At 34.9% G+C, this 23875-nt stretch overlaps 1 protein-coding gene across 1 annotated transcript in view; it reads left to right on the top strand.

Annotated features, from left to right (window-relative positions):
- Positions 1–23038, top strand: part of Tbca (tubulin folding cofactor A) — a 64399-nt gene extending 41361 nt beyond the window's left edge. Inside the window, exons 2-4 of the mRNA XM_004645728.2 lie at positions 12202–12307; positions 20570–20656; positions 22768–23038. Coding sequence (XP_004645785.1) covers positions 12202–12307; positions 20570–20656; positions 22768–22848 — 274 coding nt within the window. The 3' untranslated portion in view covers positions 22849–23038. The remainder of the gene's footprint in view (positions 1–12201; positions 12308–20569; positions 20657–22767) is intronic.
- The last annotated feature ends 837 nt before the right edge of the window (positions 23039–23875 follow it).

Below are 23875 nucleotides of genomic sequence, written 5' to 3'. Positions count from 1 at the left end.
CTTCTGTGTGGTAAAATACAAAATAAATATACTTTGAAAGTAGGCCTTTAAGGCATATGCTAAATTACATTGCATATGGTAATTCTGGTCATGTGAAAAAATTATATTATCCATTTAAATTTTTCTGAATGGATCTTAATTTATTAAATTATTAATTTTTTTTCAACAAATAATACACTGCATATATTCTTCTTAGTGGTTAATTGCTGTACAAGATGCGGACTTGTGATCCCATATTAAATTATTAATTAATGATTATTTTGTCATTCTTCTATACAGGATGACTTGGCCAAGACCTAGATGTCAGTAATACAAAAACAAATGAAGTCTTTATACATACTTCTTCAAATATTTTGCCCTAATGAATACATCTTAGTACAACAAACTGAGTAAACCTATTACATATCAAAAATGCTTCTGTGCAATGCTAATAATTACAAAGCCATGATTCCAATTTAGGAGTCTCATGTTCTGTTCCCAAATTGTTCAGTTAATGATCTTTAAGAACAACCTGAGTTGATAAATCACCAAAAATAATTACTGTTAAAAAATATTAAACTGAGCTTATTTTATAATTTGATAAAATTTAATTATCCTAATTGATGCTTTCATTGTCTGAGAAGTGACAGGCATCAGTCAACTAAAGTTACATACCTGAAATGACATTTTGGTTATAATCTATATTAGCCTGGAGTAACTGTATAGTCCATTATCTATGCAAATGTGTTTCGCAGTGATTTCACAGAGTGCAGTGATGTTTTGGATAGTTTTCTATGACACTCTTAATTTGCCAGTGTCATTCTTCAGATGCTGCCTTAAGTCCCTTTTGAACCTAAGTATACTAATTTTGGAAATAAGTTATGATTATTGCAGTTTATCCAGTGTAATACTACTTATCAGTTGTCTTTTAAGCTCTTTGCATCTTTTAGTACAGCTGATATACATTTGTTTTTCTTTTTTCTTTTTTTGGAAAGGTGTTGGGCGGGCCAAATAGCTCAGTGGATTAGAACACCTGCAAGCAGGCACAGGGGCCAGAGGTTCGATCCCCATGCCTGCCGTGGTGGCACGTGCTTGTAATCCCAGCTCTTGGGAGGCTGTAAACATGTGGATCACTACGAGTCCAATCTAGTAGTAAGATACTGAACACCCTGTAGACCCTTCCCTAAAATAAAAAAAAAAAAAAAGGAAAGGTGTGTCACTATCAGTTTGTAGTATACTGTACTTGCAGGCAACATAGTGCTTTTTCCCATGAATTGATTACAAGACAGTTATGTTAGCTAGTACATGTATAAGCATATTTTAAAAAAATAACAAAAACTAAGACTGCAAAGCTTCCCACATATAGAACTTAGACCTATGCTTCCTCTGTTCTTTGCAAACAGACAACCAGTCACTATGAAAGGTTTCCAGCTCACAATACCACAAAGGTTGCAAAATTGAGAGCAGGATTCCAACTTCACAGCTCCTGTTGAGAAGGAAATCATTTTAGAGAGGGATGTTGAACTAAGTTTTCAACTTAATTTAGTTGCTGATAGGATGTCTACGTAGAGATGTTAAAAGGCAAAGCTATGGGTCTGGACAGAGGATAAAAATATGAAATGTGCAGAGATTTGGATTTTAGATGATAATTGAAATTAAGAGTATTTTATATGGAGATGAAGTGACTAGAGGAGGACTATGTTTCTATGCTTTGTCATAAACTCAAGTAGAAGCTATTTGTGGTGTCCTTAGCCCTTTTAGTAACATTTGTTTTTGTTTAACATCTTAAAGCCTTTTAGAACAGTTTTGAAGATTGGAAAAATAATTAATATTTGTTTATTTGAATTATTAACTCTTGATATTTATTAATCCCTGCAATGGATAGTTTTTTAAAATATTGATTTTAGATTTGGCATGTATCATTTTTAGCTATTTCAATTAATTAAAATATATATTCTACTTGAGCAGCTAATAGAACTTGAATCATCTCCAGTTAAATGAGGTAATTAATGAGTACTGGGAGAATATAAAGTAACAAATAGGACCAAACATTCATTTTCTTTAATTTAGGCCACATATGAAATTGATATGTTGCTTTCAGTGTTGCGTAGCTGTGAGTGGAACATGTGAGGATCTGTTGCCTTGCTTCTTTTATGCTATTCAGATCTTGAAGCGTGGTATGATTTTACTTTTGGAACAGATAAAGATTTAGCTTTTGAAAATTGTTTCATTTACTTTAAACATGAGATAGCTTGGTGTGGTGTAAAGTATTGACACTTGAAGTTAGAAGTTATGACTTCAAATCTTGACTTCATTTTCTGGCCAACTGGCCTTAAGTGAGTCACTTCTTTGAATCAGTTTCTCATTTGGACATGGGAATGATTATGGCTGCTCTGCTTACCTCATGAGGTGATCATGAGTTCATTTCAGCAAGCATGTCTGTGGCATAATATGCTCAGTTTGGTGTGATGTGAGGCTCAGTACCATTCCTTTAAGAGTGAAAGTAGACCTTTTAGGACGGTGGAGATATGTTGTGAAGATTCATAGAATCCACAGTATCTGCTGGGGACTGGTAGGTTTGTAGAGTGGTCCTCCTACTACACAGGAGCATTTCAGTTTTGATGAATGAGTCGGAGGAAGACACTTAAGGAAGGAGAAGAGGCATTCCACTCAGAACAAGCAGCATCTCCTGCCATATCTCATTTGAGATGTGTTTGTGTGTACATACTTTCTGTCTAGACTGAATATTATTGCATATTTTTCTTTTTTTAATTTTTAAAAATGTTTTATTTTTTGGTACAGGGTCCTGCTATGCAGCTCGGACTCGTAGTGATCCTGTCTCAGCCTCCCCAGCTCTAGAATTACAGGTGTGTGCCACCTCTCCCGGTTTTGGTGGCTGGCATGGTGCCAAGGCTCTGCGCCAGCACAACATGCAGTGCTGAGGGTTGAAACTGGGTCCTTGTGCTTACCAGGTAGGCTCTTAGACTGCTGAGCTATCTCCCTAGTCCCAGATTTTTCTTTTGTTTCACTGACCTCAAAATCTTTATTAATTATCAGCTATAACATATGATGGTGCATGCTACTCAAGAGGCTGAGGCAGAAAAATCTCTCAGTTCAAGACCAACCTGGACAGTTTAATGAGGTTCTCTCTCCAGACAAACAAAAGAATGGGTATATAGCTTAGTAGCAGAGTGCTTGCCTAGCATACATAGGCCCTGTACTAGCAAATATCTCACTTGGGACTTATATGATGACTGTAAAGGATTTGTAGAGAACAACTAAAACATTGAATTCTACCTACATACATTTTACTATTACAGTTCATGGGCACTAAATGAGATTCTAAGGTCAACTTCTAGTTGTTCTACAGTAGAGAACTGGTTTAAGTTCTTAATTAGTACAGTTTACTTGTGTTTTCCCAAATGTGAACAGACTCACTTTCCCTGGTATTGCAGTACTATTGGACATCTTATCCCCATTATTATTTATAGATGCTAATATCTACCTACTGATTCCCACTGTCCTAGAAGTTATAGTTTAGAGGCTCTAATATTTTACTGTTTATACTTAATTGCCTGTTACAGAAGTACTTTGTAAATTGAAAGTACAAACTAGGTAGAGTATAATATCTATTCCAGATATTAGCTGCCAATAGGCATTACTGTTATTTAAATAAAACAAAGGATTTTAAAGTTTTAAAGCTTAGTTTTAGGTGTAAAATAAAGCATTTTACAAAATTTATATAAAATGTTTCTTTTTTTAAATTATTTATTCATTGTGTGTGGGTGTGTGTGTGGGTGTGTGGGTGTGTGTGTGTGTGGCCAGCTCAGCCCACCAGGGGGCGGGGCTGGCTGGCATGTGGTGCTGGGGGATCAAACCACGGTCCCTGTGCTTTGTTCAGCTTAGCTTGTTCTAAGTAGGTGCTCCAGACCACTGAACCATCTCACCAGCCCCTAAAATGTTTCTTAATACATTAAAAAATATAATATAATATACTTTCTTCATATTTATTTATATTTGGTAAGAAAGCAGTAAATTCAATTTCTAAATTACTACCAGTTTGAATGAATTAACCTGAAGTAGGAAAATATAATTTCTGCACTTCAGATATTTTTAGCTTCAAGTAATAGAAAATCAAATATATATGTCTTGAACTATAAAACCATTATCTCAAGCAATAAGAAGTGAGTGTACTTTTAAGGGCTGCTTAATTCAGTAGTTCAGTGACATCATCAAAGACTGTAGTTCTCTGGTGATTCAGAGTGTCCTGTCTTTTAAACTGGATTTCCTCATGATCTCATGGGCCTCCTCAAGTAGCAGGTATCACATAGCAATAAGGTTCAGGAGAGACATGGAGTTACGTCCTGTGGAAGAGTAATGACAGCCTTCTCAGCCCCCAGCAGGTGTCTTTCACATAGTTTTATACAGAAGTGGCTTACTGTCACATGGTTAAACTGTCACTTGACAAAAGGAGTAAAACCTTTATAACTGACTTCTTTTAAGGATATGACTTCTTGGATGATCCTAAAATGGGGTTCTCTTATTAGTAAGAAATGAGACAGTTGCTGCTGAGTAAGCACCTAATAGTATTTTTTTTAAATATAAATGACACTTTCTGAACTTTGGTTTTTACATGTTCAAATGTTTGAGAATTACTGAAAAAAATACAAGTATGTCAGTAGTGGCCATGGGTATGGAGTTTTGAATAAAGCAGTTTTTTGACACTTAAAAGCTATGAGAATTTGGACAAGCTTCCAGAGCTCCTTAAATTTCAATTTAGTTATCATTAAAATGTGCATAGTAGTACATACTTTAAAAAGTTGCCCTAAGGATTCAATGACATTGTGTTTAGTATATGTTGCTCACGATAAATGGTCATTCACTATATTTACTACTTTTTTGAAATCGTATTTTAATTTTAGCTAATAGTGAATGATTGATTCTCATGCCTAAGTTTACTGTATATCATATTTTTTCTGAATTTCACCAAACCTGTTTTAAGAGAGAAGATTTAGTTATGTTCATTGGAAATGATAAAGCCTCAAAAGTTGTTTATCTTTTTTTTTTTTTTTTTTTTTTTTGGCCGAACCAGGGATTGAACTCAGGTCCTTGTGCTTGCCAGGGAAGCGCTTATTCCACTGAGCCATCTCCCCGGCCCCTTATCTGACTTTAAAAAAAAAAAAAAAAAACAAAAAAACAACTTTTTGATAAAGGATCTTACCTTGCAGTTCAAGCTGATCCTGAACTTAGTATGTGGCCCAGGCTGGCCTCAAACTTGCAGTTATTCTTCTGCCTCAGCCTCCTGAGTGCTAGGATTATAGGACTGCATCACCACATCCGGCTCTTTTTTAATTACTATTGCTGTTTTCAGCTTACTTTTTACTAGTATTGTCTCTCTCTCTCTCTCTCTTTTTTTTTTTTTTTACTTTCATGAAATAGTTTGGGATTTTATTCATTTCTAAAATATTGATAGATTTTAAATAATTCATTTTAATATATAGACAACATTGTGAGGAGGGGTAATTAATAACATGGTAAAGTAATGGTGATATTTAAATGAAGCACTAAGTATTGAATGCAGTAAAATACTGAAATATCTTTTAGCCCTTCAGTAACTTACTTAAATCTCATAATTTATTGTATAAAAACCTCAAAAGTATTGTTTCCTCAGAGACATGAGAATTTTTTTATCAGCTATGTAGAGAAAACTTTCTGTCAAGAAAAAGTTACTCATACTAAGGATTCCAATAAAGGATTTAATACAGGAAGTTGGCAATATAGGTATTGTTACAAGTTGTATAAAACGTTAATCTTTAACGAGTTGGCCAACAGTGTGTTAGCCACCACTTACAACATGTTTTTATGCAAAAAATTTGGTAGACATTACTTACCCTTCAGACTTTAAAAACAAATATATTAACAACAGAGGAAAGATGTATTTGGATCTTAGATCTGTTCTGAAAGTTGAAAATGAATAAATGAATTATGTTTTTGTCACTTTAAACATTACATAATATAAGATTACTTTTCTCTCTTTGTGGATCATATATTGCCCAAAGGAGATTTTTTAAAAATAAATTTAGGTTAAGTGGATTCTTGTCATCATTTGCTTCATGTTGCAACCATAATAGGAGGATTCTTGGAGATTTTGTTTTTCATATTTATCATTGAAAGCCACATAATGACTTTGTCATAGTTTGTATTGTTAATGCTCCTTAGACTGTTCCTCTTAAAGACATCCCTATATGCATTCACAATAAAATTCTCATTTAGACTGATAGGTTTCCAGGCCTACTGCAGGTTAAATCTTGGACTTCTCCCACACCTCCATCTTACTTTGCTTTATTTTGAACATGGCTTCTTGGTCTCATGATTTTTTTTTTTTTTTTCTTGATTTTCACTTAGTTTGCTTGGGTACAGTCTTAAGCAAATTTTCAGAAAGGTGGCATATTGGATAAACTTTTTGAATTTTTATATGACTAGAAAGAGTTCCTCTGGCTTGTAACTTCTTTTGTCTGTTAGTTACATGGCTCATATCTTCTTTCAGATCTTAACTCTTGCATCCTCTTTTCAAAGAGGCCTTTCCTGAATATCCTGTGTTAAACTGTAGTTCACTTACATTAGAAGTCCTTCTTCACTACTTTTTCTCTGTAGTACTTATCACAATGTACTTTGCTGTATATTTTGCTTGTCTTTTATTTTGCCACTAAATTTGGCAAAAGGCAAGGGATTTTTGTAGTTTTATTCAACAGTTTGTCATTAGTGTATAAAGTCATGCTTGGCACATAGTATGCCCTCAAGAAATGAGTTAGTGAATTTTGCCATCACTCTTTATTATAGTCATAAATCCAAGTTATAAATAATAAGTTATAAATAATAAGAATATGGGTCCTGCCCCTTAGCTCAGTCCTTTAAGTGGCTGCTTCAACAAAGCAGTCAGGCTCAGGTTGCTGTGGTTCTATTCCCACAACTCAAGCCAGCCAAACCTGCCCTGAAGGCATTTGGAGCAAAATAATAATAATAAGAATATCCAAGTTCTCTCAGAACTTTGAAAGGATTGCTCCATCATCATCTGGTATCTAGTGTTATTAATGTAATATACAATGTCAATCTGATTCTTCTTCCTTGTATAGGTGACTTATTTTTTAAAAACTTTATTTTTCTTGATGCTCTGGAAATTCTTAGTATACATAGATGAGCACCACCCTACCTCCAAATTCTTTTTGGTACTTATGAAACTCTTTCAGTTAAAGATTATTGTTTTTTCCCCCAGATATAGGAAATGTATTTATTTATATGTATTTTGATTGTTTCAGGGTCTCACTATGCAGCTCGGACTTGAGGTGATGCTCCTGCTTTCAGTCTCTGCAGTGCTGGGATTACAGGCATGCGCCTCTATGCTCAGACTCAGTGGCCAACTCAGCCCACCCTGGGAGTGGGGCTGGTATGGCATGTGGTGCTGGGTGCCAGGGATCGAACCACAGTCCCTGCGCTTGCCTCTGCTTGCTTAAGCAGGTGCTTTAGTCTGCTAAGCTATCATGCTGACCCAGGAAATTTATTCTTCAAAATTTTTTTCCTTCCTTTTTCATATTTTATGTATACTGCTCTATCATTCATACACTGAGCCACTCTGATTTATCTTTTCTCTTAATGTTCTATTTCAAATTTTATATTTTTTAGTTTAAGCTTTGATATACTTATTACTGCTTAAACAGTAAATTCTGGAGTATTACTTAACTAAAACAAGATTCATCCATGTTGTAATTTGAATCAGTACTTTACTGTTTTATAGCCAGGCAGTCTCCCATCAATGGGTTATCACATTTTGGCTATTCATTCAGTGGTAAACAGACCTTTTGGACTCTCTCCATATCTTACCTGTTATGCATAATACTGTCATGAACCTTGTTAGACATACAGTTTTTGTGAGCCTACATCATTTGTCTATATACCTAGGAGTAGAATTATTTGAGCATACAGTTAACTCTTTGCTAGGATATGTATAACTATTCTTTGAGGAATAAATCAGCTGTACCAATTTTCATTGCCACCACTTGGTACCAGTAGGTCATTCCAGTTTCTCTGCAGCCTTGCCAACGCTTGTTATTTACTATCTGACCTTTTGATTGTGGACATTCTAATGGGTATGAAGTGCAACCATAGTGTGATTTTGGTGTGCATTTCACTAATGACTAATGATGCTAAAGCATGTTTTATGTGCTTATTCCATTTGGATAGAACTGCTTTAGAAAAAATGCCTGTTTGGATCCTTACCTATTTACATTTTTTTTATCATTGGTTTATCTGTATATTGGGGCTATACTTATTAGATACATTATTTGCACATATTTTCTCCCATTCTGTGTTCTCCCTTTGATAGTGTTCTTTGAAACACAAAAGTTTTAAATTTTGATGAAATCCAGTTAATATTTTTTTCTTTTTGTTGTTTGTGCTTTTGGTGTCATATCTAAAAGCTTATTGCCAGGTGATATAGTGTACACCTGTAATCCCAGCACTAGGGAGGCTGAGGCAGGAGGATCACTGTGAGGTTGAGGCAAGCCTGGGCTACAGTGATTTCTAGTCCAGCCTGAATTGCATAGTGGAACCCTATCTCAAGACCAAAAAGAAAAAAAAAATTATTGCCCAATCCATGGCCACAAGGTTTTCCTCTAGGTTTTTATCCAACCATTTTTATAATTTTAGTTCTTTTAGATTTTAGTGCATTTTGAGTTAATATTTTGTATATGTATAAGGGCCAGGAAGAATACGAACTTTTTAACTTCAACAATCAAACCAAATGTTCTGTAGATGTTGTTCAGTGGGAGAGCATTTGCCAGAAGTGACTCTAGGGAGCAATGCATGTCGATCAGAAGAGGGGAGGAAGGGGCCAGGAAGATGGCTCAGTAGAAGAAGTGCTTCCCTGGCAAGCGCAAAGACCTGAGTTCAATCCCTGGTTCCGCAAAAAAAAAAAAAAAAAAAGAGGGGAGGAAAAGAGTTTGTTTTTTTTTGTGTTTTGTTTTGTTTTGTTTTGTTTTGTTTTGTTTTGTTTTGTTTTAAAGAGTATTAGGAAATAGATGAAATAAGATAGCTAAAGTAATAATATAAAGCTGAGAGATATTCATCATGCTTCTTTTTGTCTGTAATTTTTGCAGTATTCAAGATAATATTTATATACATATTCATTTTTTTTGTGTGGGGTTTGGGGAGTAAAGGCATTTGTTGGAGACTGAAATCAAGACCTCACACATGCTCAGCATATCTTTTACCACTGAGCTACATGGCTAAGTCCTCCTTACCACTGTCAGTCCCAATGACCTTTCATCTGGGTACATAGCCTGGCTTGATGTTGGAGTAATAGTAGATAGTGAAGTACAAAGTTGGTTGAAAACATGAAAATTACGTTTACAATGAGAACAACCATATGACTAAAGCAGCTTCTTTATGCCACAGGCTCAATTATTGATCTGCCCACAATTATTTAGCATTTTATAAACAGTATGTTTAAGTGTGCTGTGTACACATTTCTGACAAGTTCATGGTTATCTAAGAGCACTTTGCAAACTTGTGTTGAGAAGCAACTGTTCTCAAGGGAAGCATGATCCCTTTTATTCTAGTTTAAGCCTGCAGTTGAACAAAGTTAAATAGATTAGCTTATTACAGGACTCCCCAAGAGCTTTTAATATACAGATACAAATCATAAGTCTTTGAGATTTGACAAGCAGTGCTTTATAAGAAGTTCATTTGACCACTAGTAGAAGATGGAATAATTTAGAAAACACTAGGCTACATATATAAAATTTTGTCGTGTATGCACAGTTAAGTAGCATAAGTTGTCATTTAGCCTGGTATTGTCATTTCTTATATTTCTCCTTAAAGCTAACCTTTCTATGGCTCCTACTTATTTTCCTCACATAATAATTTTAAAGCTTTAATATTTTAATTATTTTATGAAGATTTTAAAGTTGCTATGTTGTATTTTAGTAGGTGTGGATTTTTAAGGTGGATGGAAAATAATTTCATTTATGCCTTCATGATATAATAACTTACTACTTTATTTTAACTAGTAGTGTTGTAAAAGGAGAAAGTTTAGAGAATGCAACTATTAGGTAGTTCTCTTTTTAATTGCATCTTTATTCCAGAAAGTTGGTGAATACAGCTAAAGTGTACTCAGAGATAAGAGTCTACTCTTTGCATCTTTTTGTTAAATATTGTAGTGTTTATACGTTTTGAAAGACAATAGAAGCTTCTGTTTACACCCAAGCTGACTTTTTCTCTCCCAAACTTTGAGGGCCTTTCTTTTCAAGTAATAAAAGATTAGACTTGTATGTTCCTTTCTAATTTGTCTTGTGAATATGTTTCTTTCTTGTTTATAATTATCATGGTAACAACATTTATAACTCAGTTTGAATTTCAGTGTTTTCACTCACTATGTGAGGACCATGAATATATCAATTGTGTCTGTTGTTTCTATTGTTAATGTTTTGTTGTATTTCCTTCCATCTATAGAAGTCATACAGGGCCCTGAAGTGTAGGATGAGCCTTCCTAACATATCTCAATGCTTCAGACTGGGAACATTTTGGTATTTAGTGTGTGGTGACTTAAATCTTGACTTAAAATCCTTCCAGAACTATTAACAGGAATTTAAGGGAGGGAGGGTTCGTGTGTGTGTGTGTCTGTGTGTCTGTGTGTCTGTGTGTCTGTGTGTGTCTGTGTTGCTTTGCTTTAGAGATTTGTAAACCTTTCTATTAAGTCCACTCAGAATATAAAAAGTAAAATGTTCTTTTAAAAAATCTCCATTGTAAATAATTACACAAAAGTCACCATGTCCTAAGTAAGATTTTAATTTGCATTCCACCAAACATGAGTCTGAAATAAGTTAGCAAGCCCGGTGGAGAAAGCTGCTTTTTAATGTGTCTGGATTAGAAAGCTTTTTCTTTTGCTCCTTAGGTAATGTGTATATAGGAATGTTAACATTTGGGAGGCGTATACTTCTATTATATTAAAACTTTGATTAACCAGAATTAGGGAAGATTGTTTTATTATGTTCAATTGAGTTTTGCTTATCTAAAGAATGGTCAGTAGAACTTTTGTGGCACTATTCTTTATTATCAAAAATCTTTCTGGCCTGGAGTGGTAGTGCATGCCTGTAATCCCAGCACTTGGGAGGCTGAAGCAGGAGAATCACCATGAGTTGTAGGCCAGATTGGATTCCATAGTAACTCAAGGCCAGCCTGAACTACACCGTGAGACCCTGTCTCAAAAAAACAAACAAACAAACCCCACATCTTCCTGATGTGCATCAGTACATTTTCTTGCTTTAATAAATATATACTGGTTTGTTTCCCATACCTGTCTGTGAGAGAACCACATGTAAATTACCTGTCCTAGTTACTTGGACAGGGAAAGTTTAGCATAAAAGGAAGTGTGATAAATATTTCGTAAGCAGTTTTCTTACTGAAAATAATCTGATCTTTGGGATTTGGTGTGCACTATACTGAGGATTTTTCCCCCCTCCAATAAATTAAATGTTTGTATTTGTGTTGTTTCAAGTATATAGATATGGCTTTGGTAAACCTCAATAAAACAGACAGCATGGGTCAAGAGTGATAGCACATCATTGTAATTCTAGCTGCTTGGGAGACTGAGGCAGGTGAACCACAAATTCAGGTCTAGCCTCTGTGTCCAAAGGCAAGGTGGGGGGAAGGGGTAGAAGTGTAGCTCAGTGGAAAACTCTTGGCCCAGTGTCTATGAAGCCCTAGGTTCATTCCCCAGCAGCACATACATAACACGAAACGAAAACAAGACAGAAATGTTAGAACATAATAGTGTTCAATATTGTTTTCACATTGTAAATATAGTTGGATGGGGGGTTTTTTGGATGGGTTTTTAATTTTAAAAATAAAAATTTTAAGGGCTGGGAATATAGCTCAGCAGCATACGCCCGGCTCATCTCAAGCACAAGGTCCTGAGTTCAATCCCTGATACCACAAAAATAAATAAAATAAAAATAAAAATTTTATACTTTGCTAGAAGACTTAAGAGCATAACAGTCATCACATTTGTATTTGTATCAATGACCATTGTATTTTGTTTCCCTCTCCTACACCTAGTCTATTGACTTCAATATTTTAAATATACTTTATATTTACATAACTTAGTTCTTCTGGTTTATTCTCTTGAGAAAAAGCTAATTCTCTGAAATATTTTTGGCTTATTTATAGATTAGTCAAAGAAAAAGTGATGTATGAAAAAGAAGCAAAACAACAAGAAGAAAAGATTGAAAAAATGAAAGCTGAAGATGGTGAAAATTATGCCATTAAAAAGCAGGTAAAGTTTTGTCTTAACCAGTAAAAGCTAATGTATACAGAACATCAGATGTCTTTACAGTAGCCTCTGAGATGGTATTATTATTTATTTTTTCACCATTAAAACATCCATTTAAAGATACAAACATTGAAGGCCAGCCAAATAACTCAGCAGAGTAAAGTACCTGCAAGCAGATGGAGGAGCCAGGGGTTCAATCCCAAGATCTGCTGTGCCGGCCCCACCCCCAGGGTGCGCTGACACGGCAATTGAGACTGGGCGTGATGGTGCGCGCCTGAATCCCAGCTCTTGGGAAGCTGTAAACAGGCAGGTCACTATGAGTCCGATCTAGTGGTGGTAAGACCCTGAATACCCTGTAGACCCTTCCCTAAAAATACAAAAAAAATAAAAATAAAAGATAGGAACATTGAAGCACAGGTGAAATAATTGTCCACAGCTACAGCTAAGTGACATAGCTAGAATTTGAGCACAAGAATTCTGGATCTAGTTGAATCTGCATTCTGAACCTGTAAACTATACTGTCCTGAGCATTACATAGGGTAATCTTTTACTGAATATACTTATATATTTAAATTCAGAACTGGGGGCCAGGGAGATGGTTCAGTAGAATAAGCGCTTACTTGGCAAGCGCAAGGACCTGAGTTCAAGCCCCGGTTCCAAAAAAAAAAAAAAAAATTCAGAACTATATTCCTTAAACTGGTATGTGAATATCATCAAAGTAAAATACACATTGTGCTTCTCAGGGGCTACTTGAAAGTGCCTCATAACAAAGTTCAATCTCCTTAGGCCTTGCTGATTTCAGCATGTACTTATGTAACTTCTGTCGTATCAGTCCTTACCTGCACCTCTGTTTCTACTTCTGAGCTTCCTGAACATGCTTTTCTTCTTTGCCATTGAGGTTTTGCACATCTTGGTTGCTCTTTTTACTTTTACCCATCCTCTCCTGCTCACCCTGTAAACATTTTATGCCTGCTTCTATACTGATTTAAGTGTGGCAGTCTTTACATTTCCATGGTACCTTCTGTATTCCATTGAAGCATTTATTGAATTTTAACTCCATGATTTCTGAAAAAATATCTAGAGGCTGTAGGGAAGCATCCTTGCATTCTCACTGAGAAATCATAGAAACCTGCCTGTGTCTATACCCATACTCCCTTCCTTCCTGTGCATATGGATTATATGCCTTAGCCTGCTTCTGGTGTGGTACACTTATCAGTGATGTTGTCATCACTCTTTTTTTACTAATCAGCATGTGTACTTCAACAGCAGTTGACACAAGTAAATCCTTTTCCTTGGAAAACTATTTTATTATGGGTGTATTTGGCAGAACAACCTCTTCGTTTTCTTCCTAATTTACTACAATCATTCCTCAGTCTTTTGTTTAACCTTTCTGTCTTTGCACATGTATGAATAATTTTTCAGCTTCCCTATCAATAATCCCTCTCTAGGTAATCATACTTTCATTAAGTAAGCCTTAAAAAGAACCCATATGTCCCATTTACTTAGCAGAATTTATTGGACATGTGCTACATGTTAAACACTGAAGTAGTTACTCTTTTAGGCATGGTATTAAAAAATAAAAAACGGGGGCCAGGGAGATGGCTAGTAGAATAAGTGCTTCCCTGGCAAGCGCAAGGGTCTGAGTCCAATCCCCAGTTCTGCAAAAAATGAAGCAAAAAATAAAAAAAAAAAACAAACCTCAAAAATATCTGCTTACATGTACACTAATGGCAGTGACTCCAAACTTTAATCAACAAAATCACTTAAAATGAATTTTTCTGTACATAATTGCTTTCTATAGTGCAGGAGGAACATGTGTCAGTCCCTAAAACTTCCTCTTTATTTTTCTGTCCAGCAGGAGAATCTTCTTATTTTCTTGAGCCAGTAGCAGAGCCTGCCTTCCTTTATATATGGACAGCACTTTGTACATAAAGGACATTGTGTGTCCAGTGTTTTCCAGAGCATTAGTAGACAAATATGCTGTATATAGCTTTGTACCCCAAATGTTGATCTTTATGAACTCCTTCCTCTCCAAATAGATGTTACATTTTTAATTTTTTTAATGATGAATATTACTTTTGTATATTTTAGTGTCTTTTATTATTACATCTAGTGGGAAAATGTGAGAGTACACAGCTTTATTTAATCCATGTCTGCCTTGGACCCCATCAAGCTTATTTTCATAATCATATAGTTAGTGTCCTCACTTCTTTTTTCTTTTCTTTTTTGCCAATTTATTCTTTTAGTCACCAGTAAAATAAAATAAGCACTATAGTTAAAATAGCACTATAGTTAGAATGAGGTTTAAATTACATGGAGTGCAAAAATAGTATGTCCCATTTCCAAATCCTATCTTACAGGTAACATCATAGTTATTAAGGAACCTGTATTTTTATATATACTCAAGGTTATAAATAGTATTCTGTTACTACATTTATTTTTTTGTTACAGGTTAATAGGAGTTTGAAAAAAAATACTCAGGGACATTTCATACATCCTTTGTTCTTCCTTTCCTAATGTTAGAATCTTGCATAATCATAATAGTGTCTGAACCATGAAATTGACATCGATATACCACAGGCTTGCTCATATTTTACTAGTTCCATGGTGCATTCGTGTGCGATGATGTTTGCTTTGTGTATGCATGTAATTCTGTGCAGATTTGTCATACGTAGTATGTATAACTATCGCCATAGTAATGACAAACTACCACAAAGCTCCCTCAGTCTGCATTTTTATAGCTACCGACACTGCCTCTAGCTACCACCTAAGCCGAGGTGCTTGTAATTACACCATCTAAAGGATGTCATATGACATGTCATAGAACCATACAGTATGTAACTTTTTAAAATTGTCTCTTCCACATAGAATAGCATTTTCTGTCTATTGATGTTTCTGGGTAGTTTATTCTTGACTGTTTCTGAGTAGGAGTTCATGGTGTGAATGTAGTACAGTTTGGCCATTGAGGGGCATTGAGATTATTCTAGGTTTTGGCTGTTAGGAAGAAAGCAGTGCCACATATTTGTGTAGTTTTGATGTGAAGACAGATTTTTTAGTTTCTCTACCTTTTGATGGAACTTCTGTCAAACCTGCAGATCAGTTTGGGAAGAATTTGTGTCATTTTTTTCAAGTTTGTGGTGGGTGAGCAGAGCAGTCCCTTCAGTTCATTTAGGTTTTGTTTCCTTCCTTAGCATGTTGTCATCTTCAGCCCATGGATCCTGATCATTTTCTTTGGAGGAGTTTCCACATAGTATTTGTGGCTAGATACATAAATGCAAGGGACTTGTGTGTGCATGTGTCTTACTAACCTGAAACCTTGCTGAAGAAATACTTAATCTAAGTTTTTTTTGATTTTGTAGATTTCTGATTTCTTACTTAGACAATCATGTCATTTACAAGAAGACAGTTTTATTTTTCAGGGGTTTTTTAGAGAGAGAAAAAACCCAAATTATAAGAACAAAGACAAAAAGCAACATAAAACAATAAAAATGGCATACAACTTCAAAACAAGACTAGTTATTATATTACATATTGTTATCAAATTTGTTACCCAGACTACAGAAAACATGTTGTGTATGGCTTCCTTTCTTCTAGCTTTGTTTCATTTTTGTTGCTGTTAGTTGACCCAGAACGTGGTCTGGGGTAGCAGTTGTTTCCCAGGTGCTCTCTAGTACTTGTGTCCTTCCTTCTTAGATACAGCATTTTGCTCTTTTAAGTCAGAAGCTGTGTAAATGTCAGTTACAACTTGCTGGCTGGTAGTTTGTCTGATTCTGTCATCTCTTTGCTGATTCTTTTGTATTTATCAGTTATTAAAGAGGAGAGGATGTATTGAAGTCCCAACTAGATATATGGATTTGTTTCTCCCTTCATTTCTGGCACTTTGTGTTTTAGGTATTTTGAAGTTCTGTTGTTTAGTGCATATAAATTTAGGATCACTATATTTTCTTGATGGATTTTTAAATTTTTATGATAATATCACTTACTTCTTTTGTCCCACCCCCACCCATTTTTTTCTCTAAATTCTACTTTATCCATTTTTTAAAAAAATGTATTTAGTACAGGGTGTATAGGATTTCATTGCATAGATCGTATTTGTAGTGTTCCTTCTGTTCTCAGCCTCCCAAGTGCTGGGATTACAGGAGCACACCACCATGCCCAGTCTCAGTTGCTGTCTCAGTGCACCCCACAGGTGGGGCCAGCACAGCATGCTGGGGATCGAACCCTGGTCCCTGTGCCTGCCTAAGCAGGAGCTTTAGTCCACTGAGCTATCTGGCTAGCCCTCTTTACTCAATATTAATATATCCACTTGTGTGTTTTTTTTCACCTCCAGTACTGGGAATTGAACCAAGGGCCTCACATACATTAAGTAAGCACCCTGCCACTTAGCTACATCCCAAGTTGTATTTCATTTTTCTTTTGGAGAGTGTCTAACTAGTTGTCTTCCTGCCTCAGCCTCCTGAGTAGTTGGGATTATAGCCATGTGCCCCATACCCAGTACATGCTTTTTTTTAAGTTAATATTTGCATAATATGCCCTTTTCCATCCTTTTTTATGTTTCATTTTTTAAAGTGAGTTTCTGGGGGTTGGAGATACAGCTTTGTGGCACCGTGCCTGCCTGGCAAGTGCAAGGTCTGAGTTTGATTCCTGGTACCAAATAAAAAACAAAATAAAATAAAATAATAAAGTGCGTTTCTTGTAGACATCAATTGAGGCCAGTTAAATTCTTTTTCTTAACAAGTGTTAAGAAAAGTTTATACTATTTATACTATTTACATGGAAATTAACTACTGCTACATTGGAATTTAAGGGCCTAAATGATTTTTAATATATGGGTTTCTTATAATCTTAACTTAGGCAGTAACTACAAAACAAAAATCAAATAGATTTTTGGGCATGTGAGCATATTAACATTTTACCACATTGTAAAAGAAAAAGACTGAACCCTTGTTCAGTAATCTGTAGATGACTCCATTTCAGTCTGTCAGACTAATGTAGTTACCTTTGGTTATAGAGAAGCCGATAGCCAATATTTCGAATGATTCAGTTAAAGCTTAATCCTTGTCCCAATCATGTGATAACCAAAGACTTTTAACAGTAGAGAGATTATTCTACAGAACTCTTCATTTTCAAAAAATGAAGATTTATTAATTAGGCATTTTCTTTCCAATTTATATATGTTTGGCTATTAAGGAAATTGATAAAATTTTAGTTCAGCAATTTAATTATTTTTATAACCTGAGGTTTGTTTAGCTCCCCCACCCCAACTTCCATTTTACTGAATAACTACCCAGAGAAGATACAACTTACTTTAAAAACAAATATCTTTTTTAAACATTTATTTATTTATTTATTGTGTGTGTGTGTGTGTGTGTGTGTGGCCAGCTCAGCCCACCAGGGGGCGGGGCTGGCTGGCATGTGGTGCTGGGGGATTGAACCGCGGTCCCTGTGCTTTGCCAACCACTGAGCCATCTCACCAGCCCAAAAACAATTAAATATCAATGGGATTACATCCTTTTTGGTTTTTTTTTTCCCCCTGTATTTTAGGGAAGGGTCTATAGGGTGTTCAGGGTCTCACTACTAGATCAGACTTGTAGTGATTCTCCTGTTTACAGCCTCCCAAGGGCTGGGATTACAGGCATGCGCGCCACCTTGCCCAGTCTCATTCGCCATCTCAGCGTGGGCCTGGGCGTGGGGCCGACATGCAGGCCCCGGAATGGAACCCCTGGCCCCTGCGTCTGCTTAACCAGGCACTTTAATCTGCTGAGCTATCCTTCTTGTTCTGATGGTCATTGTACTTCTCAGTCTGTGCTAAAAGTCTGAGTTTACCTCAGACTTGGCAAGACAAACATAATAAACTACCAGCTTATTCAGATATTTTAATGAGACACACCATTCATTTGAGGGCCTACTTCCCAAGGGAGGTACTTTGAAAGATAATGTACATTTAGTTAAGGTCAGGTATTTGAGGGTGGGTCTTCACCCCACACCTCATACTGTCTTTTTAAGTTATTCTTGTCCATTTTGATTCATTACTACGAAGAAAAGCATATGATTTGTAGCTTTGATGGAGGTAATGGTTTGTGGTGTCTGGGTCATACTTTCATCATTCATTATTCCTTTGGCTTTCCATAGCCTGGTCTTCTTGAAACAGTATCAGATGCTTACTTTCATAGTTACACTGTACTGGAGCAGAGAACAGAGACTTCTTTTTCACCTTTTATTCCCTGTGCTGACCTCTTGCAGATATGCAGTCATCTTCAGTGTCTTTGAGGACTGCCTCCAGAACCCTCGGGCGGTACTAGGAGCTGGGGCTGCTCACTAGCTCTGTGGCTAAAACAGTGTAATGCTGTGTCAGTATCTTTTGTGCTCAGTTGTTTAGGGAATAATGACAGGAGAAGAATCTGCACACGTTCAATATAAATGCATTGTTTGTTTTGGATTTGTTTTGTTTTGTTATTTTACTTCATTTTGGTCTTTTGAGTCAAGCGTCCCACTCTGTAGTTCAAGGTGGAACTGAACTCAGATATAATCCCCCCCCCATACAATTTTTTAAAAAATTATTTTCAATCCATTGTTGATGAATCTGCAGATGTAAAACATGTGGATACAGAGGATTCAGTGTAAACTTACTGAATGAATTGGGGTAGATTTTAGAGACTGAACATTGGCCTTGTGTAAGTCAGAATCTCATTCAGATAAACAAAAGATGCTTATTTTGTAATAACAGAATAATGAATGGAAGTTATTTTGTAGAACATTGATTCAATTCAGTAAGCATAAAGCTTTCCAAAAAATCTTGTAAATATTCACTTGACTTATCATGGGTTTGACCTGATTATTTGTATTAATTTCATCTTACTAAATTTATATATTATTCTAAAAGAATTCCATAGAAGAAATCTGAAGTATTCCTGTTACTTATTTTTCACATGTGTTTGAACTAATCAGATAATGCAAAAACAATTTTAGTGCCAGTGATTAATTGTTTCAACATAGCGTGGTAAGCTTCTAAAGGTCACAGTCTCGTGTTTGGAATGTTTAGCCTGTGCCTCATAAGTAGGAATTGTGAGTTCAGCAACATTTCCCCCTGAGAGAACAAATACGGGTAGAGAACATCTTTGTACATCATAATTCTGATTTTTGTTTGCAGTGTGAGCTCTGACAAAACTACTGAGAAAGGGATGAAAGTAGTGATACTAAAGGTTTTATTAAAATATGGTATTTTGATACTTTTATCATTAAATTATCTTTCCTTTTTATTTTATGTGAGCTACCTGATAAATTTTTATAAATGTTCATATGTTGTACCTATTTCTCAGAAGGCATTTAATCAAACATTGTTTTTTCGAAGTAAATGTTAAGATGATGTGTGTTTCTTTCTGAGTCTGGTTTAAGGAAATAAGGCTTCCTGCCACCTTAAGAAGTCTTATTTTCTCTGCCACATCTGACATTAACTTAGTGATTGGGTTTTCCAGTCATTGATTCATGTTTTTTCTTTTATGACTTGATACGTTACAGTCCAGCTTTGAATAGTATATCTTAAATCCAAAAATGTCCTCTAGGTTATATAAATATTCCTGCATTTAATTCTGTAATGTTTGTCTTCAAGAGGAATAGGCAAGAAGTTAAGATTCAGAGGGCTGCCACATTGGTAATTTGGCTCAAACTGCATGGTGAGAATAATCTCTCTTCTAAAATGAAGCACAAGGATAAGTAATAACTTTTTATGCATGATAAGCATCAAAAATATGAACCCGCTGGTCTTTGCTTTTCATTTTTCTTTACCTCTGTCTTTCAGTGAGAACCTCCTGCAGTGTGCACACGATGTGATCAATAACTCAATAACTTTTTTCATGCAGTAATTATCTCCATGTGATATTATCTGAACACTGTTTTTCTTTATTACTCAAAAGATGCAGGAGATATTTATGTAACCAGCTGATCCCATTTTGGATAAAGGTGCTTTGTGACAGCAGGGGAAATAGTCTATTTTAAATGGCCTTTAAAAAAAACTGCTCTTTGAAAAAGCTTTTCCAGTTAATTTTCACTTACCATGAGAAGGTAGTTACCAAAAACAAAACCAAAAAACTTACTAGAAGTTCTAAAATTTGCACTTTGTATTCTACAGTACCATAGTCTTTCTTCTAATAAACACAATCTAAATTAAAATATTGAGCCATTTAATTACTAGATATTTACCGAGGTGCGAGCTAAACAGATACAATCCTATCCTCTCTACACATCTCATAGATACTCTCATTATAGGCAGAGATCCTGCAAGAGTCCCGGATGATGATCCCAGATTGCCAGCGCAGGTTAGAGGCAGCATATACTGACCTTCAGCAGATATTAGTAAGTAAAGATTGTTCTGACTTTATGTTTAATTTTTTTCAAATTAATACATTTAGAATCAAAATTTTGATTATTTAATACTTAACTAGGGATATTTTTAATTCAGTAGCCATGTATATGAGCATACTTTCAAATAATAAATGGGTTATAAATGTTTTGATTTCTGACCCCAGTAAGAATAGTTTTCAAGCATGTTTAGTGTACTTACTTAAACTCACTCAGCTTTGAATTATGATAGCAGGTGTCCCTAGTACTAATATTGTTCAATAGTATCTTTATCTGGTTTTGGATATATAAGGATTTTTTGACGTTAAGAGTTGACTGTTTGAAATTTTAAAAGATCCATTGTTTCAAATGAACTTGAACTCTTACAAGGATCTGGAATTCTTTCAGCTTCTAAGTCAGTTTGAGAAAGAGGAGTAAATACAGATAATGTGGGCAGCAGCTATAAGAACTTGGGGTAGGTAACCTATTATCTTTCTTAGTGGTATAAATGGTTTGTGATATAGTGATTGACTCAGCTTATAAATGATTCTAACTATAAATAAGCTATTTTTCTTAATAGAAAAATCATAGTATTTTATACAAGCAGTTGTTGCCATTCACTGGTTGACGATTTCAACAGTTCTTTTACTGATCTTATTTTACATTTATATTTTCTAAGCTGATATTATTTAGTAGGTACACAGCTATCTTTTCCTGATTCATAAGTCATTTCCCTAGATTACAAAAATAAAGTTTTTTCTGTATGATCTTATATAATCATTGAATGACAATGGGATTTGTTTTCTCACCAAGTTAGGACATCAACAGAAGAAAAATATTTCATTTTACAGTAATTTTGGCATAGAATTCCACAGTTTTGTATAGAAAACTTAGACACATGATAATTGTTAGCCAAAAAAAGAAGCCAGATTTTTTGTAACAGAAGATAAGAAATAATTATTGAATTAAAATACTACATATGTGGCTGGGGATGTGTGGCTCAATGACAGAGCTCTTGCCTTGCATGCATAAGCTCTAGGTTCAATCCCCAGCACTACAAAAAAAAAAAAAAAAAAGAAAGAAAGAAAGAAAGAAAGGAAAACCTACATAAAAAGCACCATTTGTATTTCCTAACAATTTAAATGTTTTTTCTTTCTTTTGATGAATCTTGCATCTGAGGAAATAATGTGGTATTTTGAAAAAATATATCTTTGGATGGTATACTCATGTGTATGAAGATAGATTCAACAGTGACTGTGCTCTGAGAGCTTAAATTTGCTAAAAGAAAATGCCAATGTGTTTAAAGTGTAACGTACCAGTTTAAAAATCCTTGTCTATTGTGTGAGCTAAGCAAATTCTCAGTCTTTTGGTTTTAAATTTTCATACTAAATACCTTATTCCTTCTTTATAACTATGTATCTCCATCTTTTATTGAATTGACATGAATAATTTCATTTGAAACTGTAAAATTAAGACCGTAATTTAATTTCAAAATAAAATTTTTCAATGTACAAAAATTTAGATATTTGTGTTACCATCAGAAAGTATTATTTTCCTATGTATCGGTCTCATGGAAAAACTCACTGTTTAAAAATCAGAAAATATAGATATTAACATTTTGTTTCTTTTCATGTAGGACATCTCATTAACAAACAGATAATTCACTTTTCTAATTCAAATATTGCTTAACTCTAGTGTGGTCACCTTTGAAATTATGGGTAGTTGAAATTATAGATGAAACCTGATTTTCATTGTATTTCATTTTTACTTGAGTGCTGTCATATTTGGAACACAGTAGTATCTTTTATTAGTCTTTTGTATGCTGCTGATATATTGACAAAATGAAAATAAAAATTGCTTTCAATTTTTGAGGCTTTTTAATTAACTTTTCAATATTAATTCATTATGAGAATATATTACATGAAAATATACAGTGGAAACAAAGCCTATTATTTCCTCCCTTTCCCTCTAATGATGTAACAGAGCTGTGGTACGTGTTGAAGAGGCTTGGACTCCTTTTTCTGTTTCCTGAGTTATTTCCATTAATGGTTTGTATTATTTCGGGAAATAGCAAAGCACTCACAATTCAGAAGGATAAACCTAATTTTCATTGTATTTCATTTCAGGAAAGTGAAAAAGACTTGGAAGAAGCCGAGGAATATAAAGAAGCGCGTGTAGTTTTGGATTCAGTGAAATTAGAAGCCTGAAATTTTTCTGTACAATGCTTTTGCATTAAGTCATGGGGTCCACTCTACAGTTCATTGTTTTTACCACTGCTGGGTATTTGAGTAGTAAGAGAATGGGATTCTTTTTATGCATTTGCAAATATTTTTCTTTGCATAATTTAATGTGTCAAATAAATGAGTTCATCTAATAAAATTGTTTATTTAATTCTTTGCAAAATTTTAATTAATCTTTTATTATTAAATCAGACATTTTGGCAGATAATTAAAATCTTTCTTTTAAAATATTTTTGTTTTCATAAATGTGGAATGAGTTATAAATAAAATATCTTGTATTTTTCTTAGGTAAAAACACATCTTTTAAGCAGTTTATTTTGAATAGAATACAACTCTGATAAAGGAAGAACTCACATAGTTATCCCTTCACAATGAAAGTGTAACATTTCCAGTACTGCAAAGGATAAATGTGTAAAAAGCATTTCAGATTTACACAGGAAATACCAGCCATTTAGGTCTTCAAGTAAGCTTATGAACAATGAAGAATTGAATTATATTTTAAAAGAATACCAACTGTTATTAGCAATATTCTAGAAAATGTTTAGAGACTCTCTAAAATGGCAAAGGAAACTCTAATGTGCAGCTGTTGCCAGTTCCCACAGTTGAAGTACTCCTACCATGACCAGTTTCAAGCTGTTGACATAACATCACTGAACACAGAATGGGAAGATAGAAAGCAGCTCTAGGATATGCAGGCCAGAGCCAAATGATTATCTGGACTGCAAATACTTTTGTCACAAAACGACCAGTATAATTATAAACCCATTACCTGCTGGGCATGGTGGCATATGCCTATAACCCTAGCACTTGAGAGGCTGTGACTTCAGGTCCAGCCTGGACTTATACAATGAGACCTTCTCTAAATAAATAAATAAGCAAACCATTACCTAATCATTTATTTTCCATGTAGTGTTCCAAATACTGTACCTAGAACAAGTGGGTGAAACTTCTGTTACCAGCCTGATCACTGAGCATTAATGTAATTATGAACCTA

This window comes from Octodon degus, unplaced genomic scaffold, assembly GCF_000260255.1.
Source record: "Octodon degus isolate 3935 unplaced genomic scaffold, OctDeg1.0 scaffold00238, whole genome shotgun sequence".
NCBI lineage: Eukaryota > Metazoa > Chordata > Mammalia > Rodentia > Octodontidae > Octodon > Octodon degus.
Note: the sequence above shows the minus strand (reverse complement) of the source record. Positions and strands in the feature narration are given on the sequence as shown.